General features: G+C 36.7%; 2 protein-coding genes across 10 annotated transcripts; one reads left to right on the top strand and one right to left on the bottom strand.

Annotated features, from left to right (window-relative positions):
- Positions 1–19: 19 nt before the first annotated feature.
- Positions 20–15,343, bottom strand: MetRS-m (Methionyl-tRNA synthetase, mitochondrial). 3 transcript variants are annotated; one of them, XM_053782366.2, is made up of 3 exons: positions 14,725–15,343; positions 3,348–3,536; positions 20–2,163 (listed from the first exon to the last, which is right to left on the bottom strand). In XM_053782366.2, exon 3 carries the CDS (start codon positions 1,952–1,954, stop codon positions 239–241), a length of 1,716 nt encoding a protein of 571 aa, XP_053638341.1. In that variant the 5' UTR covers positions 1,955–2,163; positions 3,348–3,536; positions 14,725–15,343; the 3' UTR covers positions 20–238. The 3 variants fall into 3 exon arrangements, with proteins under 3 accessions (XP_053638341.1, XP_053638339.1, XP_053638340.1); XM_053782364.2 differs by lacking the exon at positions 14,725–15,343 and adding an exon at positions 4,630–5,380; XM_053782365.2 differs by lacking the exon at positions 14,725–15,343 and adding an exon at positions 4,915–5,380.
- On the top strand, positions 5,672–25,494 carry LOC128692969 (threonylcarbamoyladenosine tRNA methylthiotransferase). 7 transcript variants are annotated; one of them, XM_053782368.2, is made up of 11 exons: positions 5,672–5,980; positions 7,751–7,878; positions 8,374–8,524; positions 9,340–9,477; positions 12,117–12,209; positions 13,759–13,947; positions 16,433–16,653; positions 19,245–19,390; positions 21,769–21,949; positions 23,478–23,624; positions 25,154–25,494. In XM_053782368.2, exons 2-11 carry the CDS (start codon positions 7,768–7,770, stop codon positions 25,478–25,480), a joined length of 1,704 nt encoding a protein of 567 aa, XP_053638343.1. In that variant the 5' UTR covers positions 5,672–5,980; positions 7,751–7,767; the 3' UTR covers positions 25,481–25,494. The 7 variants fall into 7 exon arrangements, with proteins under 7 accessions (XP_053638343.1, XP_053638344.1, XP_053638342.1 ...); XM_053782369.2 differs by lacking the exon at positions 5,672–5,980 and adding an exon at positions 6,022–6,178 and having other exon boundaries at positions 16,451–16,653; XM_053782367.2 differs by lacking the exon at positions 5,672–5,980 and adding an exon at positions 6,022–6,178.
- Positions 25,495–26,894: the final 1,400 nt, after the last annotated feature.

The following is a 26,894-nucleotide window of genomic DNA, read 5'->3' as shown; positions in this document are numbered from 1 at the left end:
ATCAAACGACAAATGTTGCAACTACTAGAAACTTTAATAAATACACAACAAAATTATTATAAATATTATACCATGAGCATAAGCTCCATTCCTGCAATTATAAACAAGTAGAGGTAAAAAAAATATAGTACATACATTATACAATGTAGTTTAACAGATATCCATAAAGGAAAAATTAAATATTGTACTGTACTATATAGTATTTGATTTATTAAAAGCAACAGAATAATTCAACTATTTACTGTTGTATTTTAGTGAATAGTTTTTTTCGGGGTCCCAAGTTCAAAGAACTCATCAAGTGACTATGCTGGGAATCATTAAATCCTTCTTGTACACTGTTCCAAGATCTCTTATTCAATGGAACTCCTAAAGTATCTAGAACCTGAGATGCTAATGTTGGCACAATTGGCTGTAAAGCCACACCAGCAATACGCACAGTCTCCAGAGCAACTCTCAATATTGAGTCTAATTTAGTGCGATCAGGAAGGTCTTTCAACTCCCATGGCTTTTCTTCTTGAATAAATACATTAGCTTGACGAACCACTGCCATTACAATTTCTAAACCATGATAGAAGTTGAAATTATAGTAGTGTTTTTCTACAGCACTAGGCAGATCAACTAGCTGTTCTACCAGTTTCTGTCCTGCTAAAGGCATTTCTTTAAGATACTGAAAGTTTAGAGGGGGGACTTGCTGATTTGGATTGAGAGATGGAGCTGTGCAACGATTCAGAAGATTTCCCAGTGTGTCTGCTAGTTCTATATTTAAAAGATTTACTGCATTTGATTCACTCCAATTGTTGTCAGAATGTGGTGTTCCCAATCTCAGCAACATATACCGAAGTCCATCAGCTGAAAAACGCTTAATGAGGTCCTGAGGACACACTACATTCCCAAGTGACTTGCTCATTTTTTCTCCTTCAACTGTCCAGTGGGAATGACAAATGAGAGAACGAGGGGGTTCCAATCCTATGCCAAGTAAAAGTGCAGGCCAGTAGACACCATGGAAGCGTAATATGTCTTTGCCGAGTACCTGAATATCAGGTGGCCATAAACGTAATTCAGGGTAGCCTGATACTGTGAGGTAGTTGATCAAGGCATCCACCCAAACATAAATTGTTTGCAGGTTATCACCCGGAACTGGAATACCCCAGGAAACGCGGGCACCTGGTCGAGATATCGAGAGATCTTTAAGGTCTTCATTTAGCCATCTCTTTAACTGTTCATGAAATCGCTTTGGTTGCACCCTCTTGTCATCTTTCAGCCAGTGATTTAAATCACTCTGGAACTTTGATAACCTAAACATGTAATTCTCCTCACTGTTCCACTCAACCAAGTGACCACTCTCAGCACTCACAAGCTTTTTCTCACCAGATGACAAAGTTACTTCTTGCACTTGTGCTTCTGTGAGAAATGCCTCATCTGCAACACAATACCATCCACTGTAGTTACCACGATATATGTGGCCCCTCTCCATTAACGTATTAAAAAAATGTGCCACTGCATATTTATGCCTCTCTTCTACTGTACGAATGTAATGTGTATACTTGATATCCCCCAGGTCAAAGACAGTTTTAAATTTATCAGAAACACTTGTACAAAATTTTAATGGGTTGCATCCACTTAGAGCAGCAGCCTGCTGAATTTTTAAACCATGTTCATCTGTACCTGTAGAGAAGATTGTTGAGTGTGCAGGAATTCCTTGCAGATGCTGAAACCTGCATGCAGCATCAGCTAAAAGTGCTGAGTAAAGATGACCAATGTGCGGCTGTGCATTCACATAAAATATTGGGGTTGTAATGAAGAAGCTCTTTTTGGCTTTTGATTCATTATAAATACTCCTAGTACACCAAGCCAGTCTTGATTTCCAATTGTCTTTATATCTAATAATTTTAACAAATGAACATCTACTGGTTTCAGCTACTAGGGTGACTAACCTAGTCAATGTCATCATCATTGAAGCCTTTTAAATATTTTTAACAAAGTATCTTGACATTATTACTCATTCCCTTTAGGCATCCATGATTTAGGAAACATGATTTTTGACGATAACGATGGAAGTCAAGTCTTTATTCTGATGGGCTACGTAGAATCTCTCTTTTGTGACATCAAAATCAGAGATAAACATCTTGTTGAAGACTAAAGTGGGAAGGCACCCATCTCTTCCTGCCAAATAAAACTCAATATTAGAAAACTCATGAAAAGTATAAATAAAATAAGAGACCTTGATGGATTTAAATCCTTTAGAGTAATTGTAGGAATATCCAAGGTTAAGTCAATATAAAATGTCACCCTTGTATGTATATACAGTAGTACAGTGGACCCCCGCTTAACGATCACCTCCCAATGCGACCAATTATGTAAGTGTATTTATGTAAGTGCATTTGTACGTGTATGTTTGGGGGTCTGAAATGGACTAATCTACTTCACAATATTCCTTATGGGAACAAATTCGGTCAGTACTGGCACCTGAACATACTTCTGGAATGAAAAAATATCGTTAACCGGGGGTCCACTGTATTTATATAGTGTACTTAGCATTTACAATACTGAATTTTTTTCAGTTCTTAATAGAAATTACTTATACATATATACTGAAGAAGGTGTTATTCAGGCTATTAGCCCTGAAGGCTAATAAACTAAGATAACCCAAAAAAGCCAAGCACTGGTTCCTTTTAGGTTCTCCCCCTGGATGCAACCCACAACAGTCAAGTAAATTTCAGTATCATAAGAACATAAGCAAGAACATAAGAAAGAAGGAACACTGCATCAGGCTTACTGGCCCATGCAAGTCAGGTCCAACTCTCCCACCAGCTTAAGCCAATGCCTTAACCTAGTCAGGTCAGGTCACATTCACTTAAGGAAGGAGCACGACACCTGACCTAGTAGCACAAGCTAGCCAGGTCTAACTCACACCCACTCATTTATCTAACCTATTTTTAAAACTACACAACCTCTTAACTTCTATGATGGTACTCGGGAGTTTGTTCCACTTATCCACAACTCTATTACCAAACCAGTACTTTCCTATATCCTATTTAATGTTAAGTGAGCAGGGGCAGTAGGTGGTAGACTTGGCCATATGTCCTGCCTTGTAGTGAAGATTCAATCTTAAGTCCTCTTAGGTGTGACAATCTAGAGAAATAACTCTCAGCTATGCAGTGGTGATTAATTATTAAAATTGAACCTAGAATACCCAACTATTTTATTTTACATTTTGTCAGAAGTGTGAGGGACTTCACAATGTAAATCCTTACAGTTGTTATGAATAGTTACTCAATATCACCTCAAAATTATCATTAATATTATAATCATGGGGAAGTGCTAAACCCATAGATGTCATACAGTACCTGCTTTGATTATCAGTACTGAATTTTCATTTTCTCTTCTCCTTCTTCAGTATATGTATGGCTTGCTTAGAGGTTTCTTCTCCCAATGACTGCATGAGTTGTGATGTGGAATGATTAGTTGTATTCGTTCAGAGATGTCTGTTGTCACTGCAGTTGTTTGTGGGAATCAGCGTCCTAGTGCTCCTGTCTCTGCCAGATGAAAATAATGTTCTGTGTTATTAATGGTATTTAGATATTGCCAAGTTGTTAGTTTTTTGTTGTACTGCCTGAGTGGCAAGTTTACTGTGCCTTCCATGCCCATCCTATGAGTGGTAGCACAAAAAACAAGATTACAGAGGTCACAATGGGTCTATATCAGACCCCACTGAACATTATTACATCACTAGAAAGAAATATTAATCATTTTATATTTTACGATTACATCATACAGTGGATGTAAATAATACAGTATGAGATACAATCCTAAAAACATTGATATTTTATTACCACCGAAAAAAAGAAAAAAATTAGTCATAGCTGGGTCGCAATCTCTATAATAACAGTTCATTCATTTTGGTGATGCAAACTGTGGATACAATCTCAAGATTTCAAATATCTTAGTATTAACAATGAAATGTTTTGCCATATCCTGCTAAGTTTGCATGGAGGTGTCTCTGAAAGGTTGGATGTTTGGACACTAAGATATAGTGAATCCATGTATGGCCCTGTCTCTGTCCACACTGCACCTTGAAAAATCCTACTACTACCAGAAATATTTAAAGCCTGGGCTTACAAGCCTGAGAGCAAGTGTGGGAAATAACTCAATTTGCAAACTGGGAACCCAGTTATTAATTCTAATACACCTCTGTATTAAGCAAGTTTATTTAGGTACAGGTATACATACATACAGTTACACGAACTTAGGTATTACAATTATTATATATAGTAGCATACATGTATGTGTAAATTAGTTATCTAGTCTGTTGCTTTTAGTTGGGTTTTAGTTCCTTTCCTGGATACATCTAATAATTGGAAACTGTTTGGGGTGAAACCTTTATTAAGAGACCATCAAGCTGGTTTACGACAGTTTAATATCTTTATTATGAGCTCCATACCAATCCTGTGGACCATAGTCAGAAGATTAGAGGCACATAATGAGTCCTGGGACTAGGCCACAGTTTTGATGATTAAACATGCTGCAGAACTTACAGTGGTAATGAGCTATTTACATATTTACATCTGTAACGTAACAAATTATTTTCATACATGAGTTAGGCACAAAAATATTACAAAAAAATATTACCTTATATTTTAGCACGGTATGCATGTAAAAGGAAAGGTTTGAGTGGATAAGCATTATTTACAGTGGGCAAGTCAGGGTATTTTTTTCAGAATGGTTGGTAATATGCCACTTTAACATTTCTGAGTGACATCCCTGAATTTATAATATATAGGTGACCCCGTGGCCTGGCTGGCAAAGCTCTTGCTTCACACACGGAGGGCTCGGGTTCGATTCCCAGTGGGGTAGAAACATTTCAACGCGTTTCCTTACACCTGTTGTCCTGTTCACCTAGCAGCAAGTAGGTACCTGGGTGTTAGTCGACTGGTGTGGGTCGCATCCTGGGGGGACTGGTGTGGGTCGCATCCTGGGGGGACAAGATTGAGGACCCCAGTGGAAATAAGACAGACAGTCCTCGATGACGCACTGCCTTTCTTGGGTTATCCTGGGTGGCTAACCCTGCGGGGTTAAAAATCCGAGCGAAATCTTATCTCTTATCTTTTTTTTGTTTATTCCCTTTCTTTCTCCGGCTCGTGTTGTTGTTGTTTATAAGAGCCACTGACAGCTTACACGGTATCGAGCTCTACTCCCGGTGTACCGGGAAGAGATATTGCCCAAAGCTGAGCGATGAAAGAAAAGGGACCGGGAGTTCCCTTGTAAACAGAAGCAGAAACGAGAAGTTCCCAATTAGATCAGGTGGACCACTTGCCAAGCCCCACCAGAGCGAGGCGCTCACATTTCACCTGATTTCAGTACCCGGCTCGTGTTGGATTTGTAATGGCTACTGAGAGCTAACACCGTATCGATCATTAAATAACAAAAAAGAAATAAAAGCACAATACCGTGACTGGAACGATACACAAATAACCCGCACATAGAAGAGAGGAGCTTACAATGACGTTTCGGGCCGACTTGGACCATTTACAAAATTACAGTGACTTTATAAATGGTCCAAGTCGGACCGAAACGTCGTCGTAGGCTCCTCTCTTCTATGTGCGGGTTATTTGTGTATCGATCCTTACTTTTCAATGTACGCAGGAAAGATATAGCTCAAGCCTGGGCGATTTGAGACAAGGAATAAAGAGTTCTCTTTACAAACAAAAATAGAAACAAAGTTCTCAAGTAGGCCAGGCGGGTCTCTCACTAAGGCATCATATAACGTACCGGCAGAATAGTTGAGGACAAGCGTCCTCATTCAGGCATACACAAATACAGTTACATAGATTACCATACATAGCAGCATATATGTAGATAACCCAGGTATAATTTGTTACTAATGCTCAGGCAAAAGTGAGACATCTTCACTCAACGAAAGCTGGTGCTGCAGCCACAAATACTTTAATACACAACCAGCTGAGCTGTTTTTGTTACTGAGGTTAGTAAGAGCAACCAAAGAGTCTTTTTTTTTTTTTTGTTGGGGTTGTTAAAAGTCACTCAAGTGTCTGCCTCCGTTTATCTGAAGCAGGATTCAATATGAGGCAAGTTGTCAGTGGTCCTTACAAACCCAACAAGAAGCTGGACAACCTTCCTGCCTCACATCACTATTTTTACATTCAAGTTTATAGATTTTAGAGTGAGTAATACATTTATATGACATTACTTTATGACCCCTACGGGCATGCATCATTTCTTAAATAACCTTCTTATGCACCTCTACCCATCTTAAAAAAGGTAGATTTAATTCGGATGACTAACTCATTTTAACTCGGGATAACCCGATAAAGCTACTATGTCTGGCTTATTTCCATAGAACTCATTTGATCCTCTTCCTTAAAATGCGACCCACAACACCGGGCTATCATCCAGGTACCTACTTACTGCTAGGTGAACAGGGGCAGCAGGTGTTGGGAAACTTGCTCAACGTTTTGACTTGTGCACTGATTAAACCTAGAGAACCCCAATGAAAATAAGTCACTTTGACTTTTTTGGGTTATCCTAGGTAATCTACACATATGCTGCTATATATGATAATTTATGTAACTATTCATGTGTACCTGTACACATAACATAATTTTCTACCACAGCATACCTATTACACTGTATATCCATCAGGGAGGATGCCAGTGAGGTAGCTCTTGATTAAGTGAACTGAACTTATCAGCTTTCCTTCCTTGGATTGAACCTGAATGCCCCTCATTCTCCTCTATGACCCCTATGGGTTTATTGCTTCTCCTGATTTAAATATATAAAAAAATATATCTATTATGTTTTGATTGTAACTATAGTATAACTATAATGGTTTAGAAACCCATGTATAGTGAACCATATTTGGTAAGTTTGAAATGGAAGCCTGCTATTCTTGTACTCCAGCAGGATTGCTGGATATTTCTTTCTCTCATGAATATATAAGATGGCAGATAAATCCTGCTAATGTTGCAGTTTTATAACTGTAGTGTAAGTGTGCCTCTGGCAAGACAGTGATTCAATTCAATTCAAAGTTTATTCTCTATAAGGATTACAATACTGAGTTTACAGAATTTGGTTATTGTGTGGTTTACATGTAGTAAAATAATGATTACAGAGTGTACCACTAGAACACCTAGCATGGCTAGACATTTCGGGCATACTTAGTTTAATTCTTAATTTTAAAATATTACAAATTATGAGGTAAGTTGGTATTATGGCTAAGTGACTAAATACTAGTTTGTGAGTTTAGCAATGTGAATGCTTTTGTTTTGGCACAGTACATAGTTTCAGTATTGGAGTGATAGAGTGAATGATGATGAAAGTTTTTCTTTTTTGGGCCACCCCATCTTGGTGGGAGACGGCTGATGTGTTAATAATAAATAAAGTAAATCCTGCAGATTTTTTTTCAGTGTACACTTTAGTTTCCTGTTTGTGTGTCTTAGTACAGTAGTTCTTATTCCTGTAATATTTCCTTTCCAATTTCTGAGCCATGGTCAAAGACTGTACTATGGGAGTTGTTGGAATGTGAGCAAGGTAATATTTTGTGAAGGGGTTCAGGGAAACAGGTTAGCCGGACTTGAGTCCTTAAATGGAAGAACAGATGTATTTTATTTCAGTTATTCAGTTTTGGATTTTTTTAAACATACATAGTTTTTAGAATAAATTACTAAACCTTTGTTGTACTTAGGTATTTTATATCTTGTCTACCTAAAGATTGTCTTTACTGATTTGTTCTCAGGAAATATATAAGCAAAAATGGAAGACATAGAAGATTTAGTACGTGAAGGGGCAGACTTGATAGCTCCACGGTCACGTAACTCTGTGATGCCAAGAGTGAGGCGCAGAAAGGTACTCCCTTCTGAAGAGGTTGGTAGGATATTTGACTTGCTTAACATTCTGTATGTGAATTCTTTGAGTAATTATTTCATTGTATTTGGTTCTGTAGATTACATTAAAATAATTTATGTGAATTTAAGGAGAGTATAATATTTAAGTATGTTTATGGAAGGTTATTGAGATGCTTGGTTTTCAGTTTTTCAATGGGATATACATTGTATATTGAGATACTGTACATGGTATATACTGTATACTGCATATACAATACTGTATAATGCATGTAAAAACACATTATATTTGCTGAAGATATGTATATAGTATGTATATATTTTTTTATTATTAACACATCAGTCGTCTCCCACCACGGCAGGGTGGCCCAACAAAGAAAAACTTTTATCATCATTCACTCTATCACTGTCTTGCCAGAGGCGCGCTTACACTACAGTTATAAAACTGTAACATTAACACCTTTCCTTCAGAGTGCAGAAACTGTACTTCCCATCGCCATCTTTTTATTATTATCAGGCTATAGAAGAGCCTGAGTGTGAGAGTCAGTGTACAAGTATCATCCCAGGCACCCAGAAGGTATACCTTAAAACATGGGGATGTGCACACAACAGCTCCGACAGTGAATACATGGCTGGCCAGCTGGCAGCATATGGATACAAAATTGTTGGTTAGTCATTTATTGATTTATCTTATTTTCTGTTATTTAATTTTTCTTGTATTGTAGTTTGAAAACTCAGAATTGAGGTTACCATTTTAAGTGAGCTGTAAAATGTAAAAAAATTGTTTTTTGTTTTCTGTAGCTTTGTGGAACAGACTGTAATGCAAGTACTGTATACAAATGTCATGTTATGGAAGTAATTTCTCAATGACATATACAGTATAGTAGTACTTGCACACTGTATTTTTCATCATTTTGTGTATTAATTAGTTAGCAGACATTAATTTACCTGAATCATGGATTCCTGTTATTGTAGGATTTACATAATTAGCGTTGGAAACAAATAGAACATCAGCTTTGTTTTATTATTAGTGTATGATAGCAATCATAACTTGTCTTCATTCATAAAAAAATGATGTTAAAGGTTGGGGATATATTTTTTACCACATTGGTCATCTTCCATGAAGGTAGATTGTATAGAATTGCAGTAGTTTTAGTCCACTGCCATTATATATGTACATATTTGTATAGACTCTTCTACTTTAGATGAATACACATCAGTAGGAAAGGTGAGACTTTATCATTTCAGACTGACAGATTTTTATTACTTATGTATATAATCCATCCTGTGACTGAATATAAGATGGAAACAGCTAGCTTTTGTTCCCACAAAATAGCTATCATATAAAATAGGGTAGCTGTACACTAAGGGTGGACCTAAGTTTATCCAAAAATAAAATAAAAAAGAAATCATTAATGATGGTAGTAAATATTGGGTATATAAATTATAAAAAAAGTGCATGAAATTTCATTTTTTTCTGTAGATGAAAAGTTTGATGCTGATGTATGGGTACTGAACAGCTGTACAGTGAAGAATCCAGCCGAGGACCATTTTCGAAATGAGATCAAAGCTGGGAGAGAAGCTGGTAAGAAGGTGGTGGTAGCTGGATGTGTCTCTCAAGGTAAGTACAAATTATGCAGCTACACAGTATTTTTCATCTTTGGCGTTATTTTGTACTGTCTCTCTGAACTGATTATAACTTATAAGAAAGTGTTTGGTCAAAACGCCACTAACACTACAAATTCCAGTTTTTTCCATACGTATGTTGAGGCTTTTTCTATTCCTTGTGATAAATATTTTTTTTTTTTTTTATTAACACACTGGCCGATTCCCATCAAGGCAGGGTGGCCCGAAAAAGAAAAACTTTCACCATCATTCACTCCATCACTGTCTTGCCAGAAGGGTGCTTTACACTACAGTTTTTAAACTGCAACATTAACACTCCTCCTTCATAGTGCAGGCACTGTACTTCCCATCTCCAGGACTCAAGTCCGGCCTGCCGGTTTCCCTGAATCCCTTCATAAATGTTACTTTGCTCACACTCCAACAGCACGTCAAGTATTAAAAACCATTTGTCTCCATTCACTCCTATCAAACATGCTCACGCATGCCCGCTGGAAGTCCAAGCCCCTCGCACACAAAACCTCCTTTACCCCCTCCCTCCAACCTTTCCTAGGCCGACCCCTACCCCGCCTTCCTTCCACTACAGACTGATACACTCTTGAAGTCATTCTGTTTCGCTCCATTCTCTCTACATGTCCGAACCACCTCAACAACCCTTCCTCAGCCCTCTGGACAACAGTTTTGGTAATCCCGCACCTCCTCCTAACTTCCAAACTACGAATTCTCTGCATTATATTCACACCACACATTATGGAAACCACACTACTTTGCTGTGTGGGACTCCATGGGTGACATTTTTCCAGGAGGACCTTTTCTCTTTCAAAGCTTTTGGAATGCTTTCTTGTTATCCAAATAAATGAAATCTGTTTAACCATTTCTTGTATAATTTTCATGACTAAGTAGATTTGATGTATTAAACAGGATTTTGCCTTTTGAATCAGAACTGTGCAATATGTAAAATATTTTCTTTCACCACATTGACTGTTTCTACCAAAATAAGGGAACCTAAGTTAAGAAATACCTTTATCATCACTCATTCAATAGCTGTCTTGCCAAAAGTGTGCATAGATCACAATGTGACCATCCAAACAGCAACATTTGTACCAACTATTCAGAGTGCTGGCACTGTACTTTCCAACTCCAGAACTTAAGTCTAGATAACCATTGTCAATTACTAGGCTGGTAGACAGCAACCACCCAGGGAGGTACTACCGTCCTGCTAAGTGAGTGTAAAACTGAAGCCTGTAATTGTTTTACATGATGGTAGGCTTGCTGGCGTCTTTTCTCTGTCTCATAAACATGCAAGATTTCAGGTACGTCTTACTACTTCTACTTACATTTATGTGACACTACACATAGATGTACAAGCATATATATACACACCCCTCTGAGTTTTCTTCTGTTTCTTACTAGTTCTTCTTGTTTATTTCCACTTATCTCTATGGGGAAGGGGAACAGAATTCTTCCTCTGTAAGCCATGCATGCCATAAGAGACAACTAAAATGCCAGGAGCAAGGGGCTAGTAACCCCTTTTCCTGTATAAATTACTCAGTGGGATACAGCCGGTTTGTTGAAAGAAGAAGAACCATTATCAGTGAATCCTTATATAAATGTTACCTGGCTCTCTCTTCAGCAGCACAAGTTTCAAAAACCACCTGCCTCTATTCCCATGTAAAACAAACAAACAAACACACACACACACACACACACACACACACACACACACACACACACACACACACACACACACACACACACACACACACACACACACACACACACACACACACACACACACACACACACACCTGCTTTATACTAAAGTCCCTACCACACAAAACAGTTCAGTTTACTCTCCCTTGTTTTTTTTCATTTATGTGTAGTGTTTTGTGTGTGTGTGTGTGTGTGTGTTATTAGAATTTTTTTTCTAGTATTTCATAAGAGAACAGTTAGTTCCTCCACTTTCATATGCATTTAACATTTATTGTAATGTGTGCCACATTAAGTAGACATGCTTTCTTGAAAAAAATTAGTTACTAGACTGAAGACTGATCCTCAGAGTTCAGTGTAGCATCATGTAAAAGAACAACATATTCCTATATTAGATACCTAGGTATCAAGTAAATGAAGAGCATGGTTTATATATGTCATCCTCCCAAAATAGTGAAGTTAAAAGAACACTGGCCTGTTGTGCTGCTTGTCTTCTCTTTTGGCAAGAGAAGAGGTGTACTGGTGTTTGGTGTTATCATAGAGCATAGTGGTGAAGGGAAGGAGGGAGCTACACGAGACAGAGCTTATAGATTTTCAAAGTTGTTTGTATTAATTGCATATTTCTATGTGTATGAGGTACTTTGGTGTACGTGCAAGGACTCGTATTGTTTTGGTGATGTTGCTCATAATGCAGTATCGTTCTCTGATTTATTATTTGTTGCTGAGAAAAATGAAATGACCTTTTGCTAAAGAAATTTACGTTAAGGGATCTGTTGCTAAATAGGGAACTATTGTGATATATCTTATAGATAAGAGATAGCTGGTAAATGTATTAGTCATAGACAGTCATGTCTATGACTAAAATGTCAGCTTCATGAATTGAAACAATAATGTATATTGTACTTATTTCATTTTTATATTTGTCAGCGGCTCCACGTTCAGAATTTCTTGAAGGTTTGAGCATCATAGGAGTGCAACAAATTGACCGTGTTGTGGAAGTGGTGGAGGAGACCCTGAAGGGTGAGTCCTGCTCTTATTGTATTCTCTCTACCCAAAAACTGATTTTTGTTGAAGTTTTTATATTAGGGTAATCCTAGCCTTGTACCTTTGAATAATGTACAAGGCTAATATTTTATTGATTTAGGTTATATTCAGTAATTTTTATGACTCTGGGAAGGAGGTGTCATGATGTTGGTTAATGGCTCTTGATTTAAGAAATCATACTTATCTGCTCCTTCCTTGGATTGGATATGATTACTCCTGGTTCCTACACACTGTATGACCCCTATGGTTTCTTCATGAATTTATTAATAATAATAATTGACGTGCTGTTGGAGTGTGAGCAAGGTAACATTTATGAAGGGGTTCAGGGAAACCGGCAGGCTGGACTTGAGTCCTGGAGATGGGAAGTACAGTGCCTGCACTCTGAAGGAGGGGTGTTAATGTTGCAGTTTAAAAACTGTAGTGTAAAGCACCCTTCTGGCAAGACAGTGATGGAGTGAATGATGGTGAAAGTTTTTCTTTTTCGGGCCACCCTGCCTTGGTGGGAATCGGCCAGTGTGATAATAAAAAAAAAAAAAAAAAATTAATAATAATAATAATAATTTGCATTGAGATACCATAGTATGTATTATATATTTTGATGAGAATAAACTTGTATGTTGACTACTTTGTAAGGATGTTCAGCATCCTGCTTCAATACTGTACATGGTAATACCTGAAAATTGAATATCAGTATGAGCTTCATAATTCACTGTATATAATAAGAGTATTTAACAATAAACAAGTTTTAAAAACAAAATAATGATTTTAAAGGTTTTTGCAGGCTTTCTCTATTTATTATGATCATTAATAGTATTCAGTGGTTTTGCCTTTTAAGTTTTGACTTGCCGTGGTAACTTGCCTTGTAAGTGTCATGTAATGCTTTCCGTGCCCATACAAATGTATAAACAAAAATTTAACGCCCAAATGAGTGCATTAACATTGGCCTGCAGATGTCAAGGGTGTAAGGCAGAGAAACTGCTGCTGCATCGATGATTATACAACACATGAACAGCAAGTTGATTCCCACATGATTTCACGAGCACAGTGTGTGGGTTTAATCATAATAAAAAATGTGTGTTTTCTCGCCAGATTTGTGTGTGTGTGTATAACATACGTATGTATTTTGTAGATGAGTGATACCTTATTAGAAACTACTACAGTAAAGTTATTCACCTGATCCTGAATAAAACAGTAAATGTAGATTTTTCATCTTATTTGAATGCCTATTCATTATTCATTATGATCATTCATCTTTTTAGCATGATTGATATTGTATGTTCAATAAATTCCTCAATATAGAAAGTGAAGATTTTTTATAATAATAAAAAATCTTCACTTTCTATATTGCATTCTTATTTCTCTTGTAACAGTACATGGAGATTTTTCTGAACATTGTAATATTTGCTTAGTGTTTTAGTATTGTAATATCTTTTTTTTTTTTTTTTTTATCAAATTTATTCTCATTGTCTTCAAGAATCAGTGGGTACTGACATTTCCATACAAATTATTTTTTTTCGCAATGAAGGAAATTCCGTGCGAATGCTGGGTCAGAAGAAGCAGGCAGGCAAGAAACAAGGTGGAGCCTCACTTCTCTTGCCCAAAGTAAGAAGAAATCCTCTTATTGAAATTATATCCGTCAACACCGGGTGCTTAAATCAGTGCTCATATTGTAAAACTAAACATGCACGTGGAGAGTTGGGATCGTACTCCATAGGTAAGTTGTCTTGGATTATATAATTGCTAAACAAAGTAAGCAACTAAGAGTACATATATTAATTTTGTAAATTTTCATACTCTCAAATTACTGTGATTATCTGAATTTTTTTGACCATTGAACTGTTTTCTCTTAAATTCAAGGGAGCACTATAGTGTGCATCATACTACTAAACATTGTACTGCTGCCATCCTGCCTTTTTTTTCATTATCATAAATTTCTCTTACTGCTTTATTTACTCTATTTTTTTTTAATTATAGCATATTTAACTTATGACTCTAGAAAATAATACAGTACTGTATAATATACTTTCTAGATCAAGCAGTGCTGTTACTATTTAGCATATCAACTAGAGTTTTTTTGTATAAATATTTTTTTTCAGCAATTTTATTTAAAAAAATTCTGAATCATTGGTAGCCATTCTATTAAGATGTCTTAATAAAAAGAAGAATAAATATTGTGTATTTATATAATTTCATATTGAAAATAAAAATATTGGCAACACAAAAGGCTCTGCTTAGCAGTCTTCGTTATTTCTTTTAGCATTACAGTCCAGTATTCTGCTGTCTTTTGCATCAGCAAGGTAACTTTCATGGAAGGACTCCATGAATCTGGTTAGCCGGATTTGAATTCTGGAGTGGGAAGGGCAGTGCCTGCACTCTGAAGGGGTGGGGAGGTTGCATTCAAAAGGAAATCAGTGTGATGACAGTACACTTCTGTAAAAATAGCAATATAATGAATGATTGTAAATGGCTTTTCTTATTTGGGTCACCCTACCTTTGCTGGAGACAGCCATTGAGTTAATAAAAACAAGTCAGTAATTTGCACTTCAGTTTTTATACTAATGATAAAACACTTAGAATGATAACACCTTTATCAGACTATTTGAGATAGCATTTCAGGTTTGAAATCTACTGTATATGAAAAGAAGTACCATATGATATTTTTCTGGTATGGATATAAACAGAACTTTAGTTCTGAAGGTGGGAAGGACAATGCCTGTGCTCAGATAAATGGTTGGGGATGTTGCAGTTCAGAGAATCATTTGTTGTGGTGCATATGTTTGCCAACCTTAAAGCTTACAATGATTTTTAAGCTTTTTTTTTTTCAACAAGTCAGCCGTCTCCCACCGAAGCAGGGTGACCCAAAAAGAAAGAAAATCCCCAAAAAGAAAATACTTTCATCATCATTCAACACTTTCACCTCACTCACACATAATCACTGTTTTTGCAGAGGTGCTCAGAACAACAGTTTAGAAGCATATACGTATAAAGATACACAACACATCCTCCAAACTGCCAATATCCCGAACCCCTCCTTTAGAATGCAGGCATTGTACTTCCCATTTCCAGGACTCAAGTTCAGCTATATAAAAATAACCGGTTTCCCTGAATCCCTTCACTAAATATTACCCTGCTCACTCTCCAACAGATTTTTAAACATATTTTAGCTAAAAATTGAAAAATGTCAGAAAATCCTTCAAACCACTCGGAGTCATCAAAATTTGCAATAAAATAATGTTTTTGCAGACAGCTATTGAATGAATGTGAGTGTCTTTTTCCTTCCTTGCCTTGGTGGGAAGCTACCAATTTTTTCTTTTTTTTTTTGTAACAAGTCGGCTGTCTCCCACCAAGGCAGGGTGACCCAAAAAGAAAGAAAATCCCTCCCCCCCCAAAAAAATACTTTCATCATCATTCAACACTTTCACCTCACTCATACATAATCACTGTTTTTGCAGAGGTGCTCAGAATACAACAGTTTAGAAGCATATACGTATAAAGATACACAACATATCCCTCCAAACTGCTAATATCCCAAACCCCTCCTTTAAAGTGCAGGCATTGTACTTCCCATTTCCAGGACTAAAGTCCGGCTATATAAAAATAACCGGTTTTCCTGAATCCCTTCACTAAATATTACCCTGCTCGCACTCCAACAGATCGTCAGGTCCCAAATACCATTCATCTCCATTTACTCCTATCTAACACACTCATGCATGCTTGCTGGAAGCCCAAGCCCCTCGCCCACAAAGCCTCCTTTACCCCTTCCCTCCAACCTTCTCGAGGATGACCCCTACCCCGCCTTCCTTCCCCTACAGATTTATACGCTCTCCATGTCAATTTACTTTGATCCATTCTCTCTAAATGACCAAACCACCTCAACAACCCCTCTTCAGCCCTCTTGACTAATACTTTTATTAACTCCACACCTTCTCCTAATTTCCACACTCCGAATTTTCTGCATAATATTTACACCACACATTGCCCTTAGACAGGACATCTCCACTGCCTCCAACCGTCTCCTCGCTGCGGCACTTACAATCCAAGCTTCACACCTATATAAGAGTGTTGGTACCACTATACTTTCATACATTCCCTTCTTTGCCTCCATAGATAATGTTTTTTTGTCTCCACATATACCTCAGCGCACCACTCACCACTTCCAATATGGTAATAAAATAAATATGTAAATTATAAAAAATCAGACATTTTACCATTGACAGAAGAAATAGTGGCTCGGGCAAAGCAGTCATTCAGTGAAGGTGTTTGTGAAGTGTGGCTCACTTCTGAGGACACTGGAGCTTACGGACGAGACATTGGTGTTTCCTTGCCAGAGCTGCTCTGGCAGCTTGTTGAGGTCATACCAGAAGGTTGTAGATTAAGACTGGGAATGACAAACCCACCTTACATTTTGGATCATTTAGAGGTACTGTAATTGTTGTTCATTTACATAAGCATGTCTGTCTATATCTGTATATGTTGTTGTCCGCAGCTCTAGTGCTTAACTATCAGTATTTCTATATCAATTTTTTATATGGCAGATGATGTTACAGCTATGTAATCTATTTACAGGAGGGCCTCGTTTATACAGCTATGGGTTACTGTTGTAAAGTGAATCATAGCCTTTTTTTCATTTTCAAATGCATATAAAAGCCTGATAACAAGCTTATAGTATCATATATTAAGTAAGCAATATAGCTAGTTCTAAAAAATGCATATACAGTACACACACATTACTTACCTTCAAATATTTTCATACTTAGCTTATAGTGAGTGGTGAATATATATATTGTAGGAAATCTGAATAAATGAAGAATGGGTATAATTGAAAACTGCTGTATTAATGAAACTGTAAAGTGAAGTGCTGTAAAGTGGGGCTTGCCTGTACTTCATATCCAAAATTTTGTGCATTTATTTATTTATTTATTTTTTTTTTTTTTTGGGGGGGGGGCAAATAATGCAAATTTTGTATGGTAGGTCCACAACTTATGTTGTTCTGCAATTATTATTTTAGTACTTTGTAATTGGTTAATTACTTATGAATGCTGATCTGCATTTATGATTATTGCAAATATTGAGTCACTTATTTTAAATAATTTTTCTCAGTTTTCCCAAATGCATTCATATTTTGTGTATGTTCATTTTATGTATTCATGAAGAGCTAAATTTCTTTGGTAGTGATTGGTCAAGAATTATAAATTTAATATTTATTATTTCATTTGAGCAGAATTATAGAAAAAACTCAGTTTTTAACCAAGTACATTGCATTAGAATTTTGTGTATGTTCTTTTAATTCATGTGTGGAGAATTTATATATATATATATATATTTTTTGTGTAGAGATTGGTTAAGAACTGTAGAGTCAATAATTACGTTGTGTTGGGCTGTGGTAGCTACCCCTGCTGCCCACACACCGGACACATCAGCACCCTTGCACACAATTATCCTCTCCACTACGTTCCCACTCTATATATACTTAAGACACCTAATACCCTCACCATAACAGTGAGGAAGTAGTGAGCATATGCTAGGAGTTAGATACAATGCAAGAGAAGGAGGAAGTGAATAGCAGTGAGGAAGTGGTGAGCATATGTAAATACGGATCCACATTCCTTTATCCAAAATTCTGAAATTCAAAAGTTCCAAAAACCAAAGTTTTTTCATGGAGTGTGGAGCGTCAGTCATCTCTACATAACTCCAACACTGCCAGTTGTGTCTCAGCGCTTGTAGTGTTCACAGGTGCATCTGCTATTCGCTGATATTTTGTTTTTGCTTTTTATTTTGTGATTGTGTTTAATTTCACTGTGAAATGTCAAAAAAGAGCTGCAGATACCCCTATGGGTAACAGTGAGAAAAAGAAAAGGAAGCATCTGATGTTATCAATAACGCAGAAAGCAGAGTTACTGCAGAAGCCTGACCGTGGTGTGTCAGTGCAGCGTCTTACTGAAGAATATGGTGTTATAACTACCACTGTTTATGATTTCAAGAAACAGAAAGACAAGTTACTGAAGTATTATAGTGAGAGTGATGGCCAATAACTAATAAAAAATAGGAAAACACTGCATAGGGCAAAAAATGAAGATCTTGTCTGTGTGGTAATGGAGTTGCAGAAAGCTGACATCGAAGAAATGCTGAACTTGACAATGATGCACCTGTTGTGCATTCCTTGAGTGATGGTAAAATTGCTGAAATGATGTTAAATACAAATAATCATGAGAATAGTAGTGATGATGATGGTATTGTGAACACAGGTGAAAAAGTTCCCATAGATGATATGGTGAAAATGTGTGATCAGTTAATTGCTGACCTTGAACAATGTGCATTTATCAGTGAGCAAGATTATAGCAATTTACTCAGTTAAAGAGAGATTACTTAGACAGAAACCTATGTTAATAAAACAGTTGACACTTGAAGGAGTCTAAAAACACCGTCTGTCAGTTGTCTTGAGAGTCATGTTCCTGGTCTATAATTATCCCGTTATTTCATTTATCAATATATTACTCTATAAATAAACCGTAGTAGTATTTGTAGTCTTTTATCCCACTTAGTGTGAGTATTCATACATTTTTGCTGCAGTGTTAATGTTTGATTATGGGGTGCTGCCCTAGAAAACCACCTTCATTCTGAAATTCAAAACACTACTGGCCCCAAGGGTTTCGGATAAAGGAATGTGGACCCATAGTATTGTGTTAGATATAGTGTGAGAGAGGGAATAGGAGAGTGAAAATGTGAGAGAGGTGACCTCAGACTCCTCAGAAATACCTAACCACATCAACATCCAAAGCTGTAACAGATAAATAATGCCAAGATTTTCTTCAACCCATTCTATTATCTTCTACTTCCTCTAATTTTGTCAGCCTAAAATAATCAAATAACATCATCTGAAAAAAAAAAGTATTGTATCACAACACATTTCACACTCAGCTTATATAGTTTTTCAATACGTGAAATTTTTCAAATCAGTAAGGCATCTATAGATTTTGTGATGTACTATATCAAAATTTCTACATTTTACAGGAAATGTCCAAGATTATGCAGCACCCTCGTGTTTATGCCTTTCTGCATGTACCCGTCCAATCTGGGAGTGATGGTGTGTTGGGGGAAATGAAAAGAGAGTATACAGTTAATGAGTTTTGTAGAGTGGTCGACTTTTTGAAGAGCAGGTATGGCATTTTTGTGCAAAGGTGCATTTTTTAATCTCTAGAGCATAAAACTTCAACATTATATACGTTTCTTAAATGTTACTTTTTAAATGTGCATTTAGACAAACTAATAATTTTTTTATTATTATAGTCCTCATTAGTTCTAGGTAGTAGGTTGGTAGACAGCAACTACCCAGGGAGGTACTACCGTCCTGCCAAGTGAGTGTAAAACGGAAACCTGTAATTGTTGTACATGATGGTAGGATTGCTGGTGTCCTTTTTTTTTTTTTTTTTTATTATCACACTGGCCGATTCCCACCATGGCAGGGTGGCCCGAAAAAGAAAAACTTTCACCATCATTCACTCCATCACTGTCTTGCCAGAAGGGTGCTTTACGCTACAGTTTTTAAACTGCAACATTAACACCCCTCCTTCTGTCTTTTCTGTCTCATAAACATGCAAGATTTCAGGTACGTCTTGCTACTTCTACTTACACTTGGGTCACACTACACATACATGTACAAGCATATATATACATACCCCTCTGGGTTTTCTTCTATTTTCTTTCTAGTTCTTGTTGTTGTTTATTTCCTCATATCTCCATGAGGAAATGGAACAGAATTATCCCTCCGTAAGCCATGCGTGTCATAAGAGGCGACTAAAATTCCGGGAGCAAGAAGCTAGTAGCCCTTTCTCCTGTAAATATTACTAAAGTTAAAAACAGAAACGTTCGTTTTTCCTTTTGGGCCACCCCACCTCAGTGGGATATGGCTGGTGCGTTGAAAGAAAGAAGGAGTCCTCATTAGTGATCATCTGGGCTGTAGCGCTTACACTGGATTGTATGTTGCTAGCACAAAATAATCTACAGCAAATTGGTTACGATATAACAGCAAGCTGTTAATGCTACCACCAAAGTGATAATGGTTTCAGAAATATCTTTTGTACAAGGCTATGAATAAGCAAAGAGTTTTAGTGCTTTTTAAATCATTTAGAAATGCAGTGCTTTTTATATAGAAATACATTATAAGATGCAAATATACTGAAATATGGAAGTATGTGTGTGTGTGGGTGGATACTGTATTGGCACTTGTAAGCAAATGAGGTTAATAAAAGTACTGATGATTACATTGTACAGCATATAACAATAAAATCCTCTAAAACATGTATAGTAAGAAATCCATGCAGTTATGCTAAAATTATGCAGGTACATGTAGTTATAATGATATTAACTACAATATACTGAGTGTGGTTTTTAGTGATTCAGTAGTATATCTTAACATATCAGCCATCTTCCACTTATCTTGATGACACAAAAAAAAAAGGAAATATTCACTCTCATTCATTTAAAAGCTGTCTTGCCAGAAGTTTATGGAGATCATATTTTAGATGACCCTCCAAACTGTGACATTCACACCCCTCCTTTGGGGTGCAGGCACTGTATTTTCCACCTCCAGAGCTCAAGTCTTGTTAATCAGTTTCCCTGAATCCCTTCATAAATATTACCTTGCTCACATTCCATTATTATGCCAAAAACCCACTTGTTTCCATGCACTTCAATCAAACATGCTCACACATGCCTGGTGTATCCTCACCTAAAACCTCCTTCACTTCTTTCCTCTTCCTCCCACTCTTCCCCATCCCCTCTTTCTTTCCACCCCAGATTTATACACCTTTGTAATAATATTTTGCTCCATCCTTTCTAAATGGCTAAACCACCTCAGTTGCCCCTTAATCTGCCCTCTGAATTGTATTTTTTTTTTTTAACTCCACACTGTCTTCTAATTTTCATGCTCCTAATTCTCTGCATAATATCCACACCACTCATTTGACAGCAACACAACCTCCTCCTCACTTCAGCATTTTTTTTCCTAATAATATTTGTCAAACAAATGGCTTACTTTCAGTTCTATTTTCTTTGAAGTGATGAGAAACAGTGTACAAAAACATGGCTTTGTTGTGAAATTTTTTGCTCAGGATGAGCTTATATGTCCAACCACTCCTGGAATGATGTGAGAGGAGATAGTAGTTTTGGTGTGGAAGAGTTAATGTGGACTGATGTAGATAGATAAGGAATGGCTTGAACCATGTTGCATTGTTTCATCTCTTGCTAAACTGCTATTGGGTAGCCAAATTAATTAACATGATGCACCAAGATGCAATTCATCCCTTGACTCCCCTTATCTCAAAACCAACATTTTCCTTGCCCCACCGAATTCATATACATCTGCTCATTCACATTGCAGTGAGATATACAGCATAGACTTATGTTGTTTCTTTTAATAGGCTCAGTAACAATTGTCTTGAGCAGAATTTTGTCTAACAAGAAGTCTCTTCTTTCTTTGGTTTTTCTTTTCATTATGTATAATAAGGTAAATTTATTTTTGTTTACTTTTTTCCAGGGTGCCTGGTATTACAATAGCAACAGATATCATCTGTGGCTTTCCAACAGAAACTGAAGAAGATTTTCAGGAAACAGTCAAACTTTGTAGCAAATACAAGTTCCCATCCCTCTTTATAAACCAGTTTTATCCTCGCCCGGGGACTCCTGCAGCAAAAATGCAAAGAATTCCAACGAAAGAGGTAAGTTAAAAGTTTGATTATCCAATGCTTACTGGAATGGCCCATTGTTTTACTCATATTTACACTGTAATATTATATTGTGTTATTACCCTGTCATGTTCATTCAAAAGTACTGTTCTTACTTGATTGCTATCTTCTTTTGTATTAAAAATGTATTTTGGAGCAGCCTAGATAAATCTGTAGGTGGTGTATGGTAGAGGAACCTTAAACTCCATTGCTCTGGATGATTTCTCCTGTCATACTGTGTTGCCCTGGGCTGATTTTTGTCATTTTCCATCACCCTGGATGGGTTTCCCTGTCATTTTCCAGTGCCCTGCTTGAGTTACCTTCTCATTTTCCATATCCTTGGATGGGTTTCCCATATACAGTTGAAAAACTGAATGCTATATGAAAAAGTAATGGATATGGTATTGGCAAGAGTGCTGTGTAGACTGTAATACAAAGAAGCACAAAGATAACATAATATTTTTGGCTACTGAAGATACCAGAACGTCAAGAAGTATTTGTAATATGCAATACTGTGAAAGCATTAAAACCACTCTAATACCAAAATTTTGTTGATGCACTTCACAGGTGGTTCACTCAACAGTGTGTTGCAGGAGCGAGTGTCTGACTGTCTTTTTGAGTTTAGCAAATTCACATATACTCCGTCATGATCTGCAAGGTCCACATCCACGGTTTTAATGATCATTGAATTCTGTTTCACAACCTACTTGCTTGATAACCATGGCTGTTTCTGTATTTATAAGTTGTAAATGTATATGCCTTGTGGCATATACATGTACTAATATGAGGAGATACACAAAATCAATCGGTGGGAGAAGGCCGACTTGTTGAAAAAAAAAAAAAAATTATTTTGGCAAGTGTATACAGTGGACCCCCGGTTAACGAACTTTTTTCATTCCAGTAGTATGTTCAGGTGCCAGTACTGACCGAATTTTTTCCCATAAGGAATATTGTGAAGTAGATTAGTCCATTTCAGACCCCCAAACATACACGTACAAACGCACTTACATAAATACACTTACATAATTGGTCGCATTTGGAGGTGATTGTTAAGCGGGGGTCCACTGTACTTCAGTTTTAAACAACATTTTTAATTAATGAGTGAAATATGAATCATTATATTTTAGTTGATGTTGGTCAGTAAACTGAAATTCTGAATGAGCTAAGTCCAGGTAAGTGTCCATTGTTTCAGCTCTTCAGCAAACATGGGTAATTTTTTTTAACACTGGCCATCTCCTACTGAGGTAGGGTGCCCGAAAAAGAAGAAACAATTTTTTTTTTTTTTTTTTTTTTTTTAATTTTGTAATTTATACAGGAAAAGAGGTTACTAGCCCCTTGCTTCCGGCATTGTAGTCGCCTCTTATGACACACATGGATTACTGACAAAGGACTCAACATGGGTAAATATTGCCTACAAATTACACAAACTGGTATTCTTCACAGTTTTTCCTTGTAAAGCTTTTCTGTGTACAATAATATGTGAAACTTCCACAATTAATGCAGACATTTTTTACTTTTCCAGGTGAAGAATCGCACTAGACGTTTGACAGAAGTGTTTCAGTCCTACCGTCCATATGACCATAAACTGGGAGAAAAGCAAACAGTTCTTGTAACAGAAGAGGCTCATGATAAGGAGCATTGGGTTGGCCACAATAAATATTATGAACAGGTATTGCTCTTGTATTGAAGGCCATATATATAAACTGTCCTAGGTAGTAGGATTGGTAGACAGCAACCACCCAGGGAGGTACTACCATCCTGCCAAGTGAGTGTGAAATGGAAACCTGTAATTGTTTTACATGATGGTAGGATTGCTGGTGTCTTTTTTTTCCTGTCTCAGAAACACATAGGATATTAGGTATATCTTGCTACTTCTACTTACACTTAGGTCACACTACACATGCATGCACACCCATATATATATATATATATATACTTACCCATCTGGGTTTTCTTCTGTATTCTTAATAGTTCTTCTTTTTCCTCTTATCTCCATGGTAAAGTGGAACAGAATTCTTCCTCTAAGCCATGTGTGTTGTAGAAGGCGACTAAAATCCCAGGAGCAAGGGCCTAGTAACCCCTTTTCCTATATAAATTACTAAATTTAGAAAGAAAAGCTTTCTTTTTAGGTCACCCTGCCTCAGTGGGATATGGCCAGTTTATTGAAAGAAGAAAGATATATAACATCAAAATATTAGAAGTAAAACCTAAACTCAAGAACAATGTTGATGAAAGTGTGTATTCTCCATGGGGAGCAGTGTTTGGAAAAACAGATGGTATACTTTATAGATGAAACAGATAGAAATTTCAATACGCATATGACAGCTATTTAATAAATGATGTTGGATGTTTCATTTTTTTGGGTCATCCTATCTTGGTGGGAGAGAGAGATGTGATAAACAAAAATAAGTTGAATGAGGCAAAGAAGGAAGAGGTATAGAGTATTTATGATGGGGTCTAATAGCCCAGGAACCAATAATATTGATGATTGTAGGTCGAAGTGAATATTGATTCAAACCTCACTGACCGAGTTTCAAACCTCAGCTTGTCTGAAAGTCAATTTAATTTACACCCATATTTACTTAAATTTCTTCAAAATCCTTGTAAGGGTCTGAATGGAACATTAGGTTAAGCCACAACATGGAGATGTTTTGTTTGTTTGTTCAGTCTAGCTGAAGAAGCCATGTGATATAGTATAATGATACTCTGTCTGAGGATTTGTTAATACTGTAGTTGTTTAATTCTTTATTGTGAAATTATTAGGATAGTAGTATCATTAAAAGCACCCCATTTTTTTACATACATTCAGAATCAATCAAGATACTGAAATCTATGAAGAATACAATATAAAATATTTCTGAGCAGATAGAATGTGAAGTAGTATTTTTTTAGAGACATTAAGTATATACACAGATCCATGCCTCTTGGTGTACATAACTCTACATTGTATGTACACAGATCTTAAAAATAAGGAAAATTACTAATACTACCTCCCATTCTACCACTCTTTCCCTGCCCCTCTCTTATACATTCTGTGGCCTTCCCGTTTCACTTCAGTGTGGCTTGTTGATGGTCCAAATTGGACCAAAACATCATAAGTTTGCCTCTTAAGTGGATTTTATTTGTGTATTGTGACATTTTCTTTTCTAATATGAGTTACATTGTGTGGTTCACTAAAATGACTTTTCTTTGTTTTAGGTATTAGTTCCAAAAAATGAAGATTTTTTGGGAAAGTTGGTTGAAGTGGAAATCATCGAAACTGGGAAGCACTACATGCGTGGACGACCCATTGAAACCTCCAAGCCCATTTCCCCAGCTATGACTGAATATCTTCCCAAAGGTGAAATTTCTGGCTTTTTAAGCACTCAAGATATTTCAGATTCCAACAAGAGAAATCAGATGAAGGAAGATCTAGCTAAGCAGGAACGATACATAATATTAAGTTTTATATTGCTCATATCAGCCCTCCTAGTTAAACTTGCATGGGTTTGTTTTAAAATGTTAAATGGAAATATGATTGATTAAACTTTTCTACATTTTCTGGATTTTCATGAGAACCTTTATTATTAATTTTTGTGTGTTAATAAAGAAAAATTTGTGTGTTAATTATACATAAACAGCATTCTTGCATGCCTAGGATGTTGCTGTGTGTTAGTAGTTGCGAGGGACCACCCTTGCAGGGTTAAAATTGTGTGTCATTACCAGAAATGAGATGATAATTTAATTTAAATGATATCAACTATTTTTCCAAATCCATGTAAAAATATGAAAAGCACTCTGATGCTGATTTTTTGTTTTTCAATGCACCGGCTGTCGCCCACCGAGGCAGGGTAACTTACAACGAAAGCTTTTCTTTTTAAATTTAGTAATTTATACAGAAGAGGTTACTAGCCCCTTGCTCCTGACATTTTAGTTGCCTCTTATGATATGCATGGCTTACAGAGGAAGAATTCTTTTCCACTTCCTCAAGGAGATGATGCTGAAATCTTCTTCTTTCAACAAACTGGATATATCCCACGGAAGCAGGGGGCCCCCCCCCCCCCAAAAAAAAAAAAAAACCAAAGGTTTCTCTTTGTAACTTTAGTAATGTACATAGGAGACGGGGTTACTAGCCCCTCGCTCACATGATGCTGAAATATTACCCTTGATAAATTTTATTATACACGCTCTCTGCGTGTATAATGTCTTTCTATAAAGGAAAGGAGGACAAAAGAGATTGTAAAATTATAGAGAAATAAGCTTACTGAGTAAGCTTATTCCCCTATAATTGTAAAAAATTATGGGGGAATAAGCTTACTGAGTCTTCATGGGGAAGTGGAACAGAATTCTTCCCCCGTAAACCGTGCGTGTCATAAGAGGCTACTAAAATGCCGGGTGCAAGGTGCTAGTAACACCTTCTCCTGTATATATTACTAAATTTAAAAAGAAACTTTTGTTTTTCTTTTTGGGCCACCCTGCCTTGGTGGGATACGGCTGACTAGTTGAAAGAAGCTTACTGAGTATACCAGGTAAAGTGTATGGTAGGGTTATTATCGAAAAAATTTTAGGTAAGACAGAGCAGGATTGTAGATGAGCAAGAAGGCTTTGGGATGGGTAGGGAAGGTGTAGATCAGGTGTTTACATTGAAACATATATGTGAACAGTATTTAGATAAAGGTAAGGAAGTTTTGTTTGCATTTATGGATTTAGAAAAGGCATATGATAGAGTGGATAGGGAAGCAGTGTGGCAGATGTTGCAAGTGTATGGAATAGGTAGTAAGTTGCTGAATGCTGTAAAGAGTTTTTATGAGGATAACGAGGCTCAAGTTAGGATGTGTAAGAGAGAGAGAGAGATTACTTTCCAGTAAATGTAGGTCTTAGACAGGGATGTGTAATGTCACCATGGTTGTTTAACATATTTATAGATGGAGTTGTAAAAGAAGTAAATGCTAGGGTGCTG

Source organism: Cherax quadricarinatus, chromosome 38, assembly GCF_038502225.1.
Source record: "Cherax quadricarinatus isolate ZL_2023a chromosome 38, ASM3850222v1, whole genome shotgun sequence".
Lineage (NCBI taxonomy): Eukaryota > Metazoa > Arthropoda > Malacostraca > Decapoda > Parastacidae > Cherax > Cherax quadricarinatus.
The sequence above is the reverse complement of the archived record's forward strand: the minus strand, read 5'-3'. Positions and strand labels throughout refer to the sequence as shown.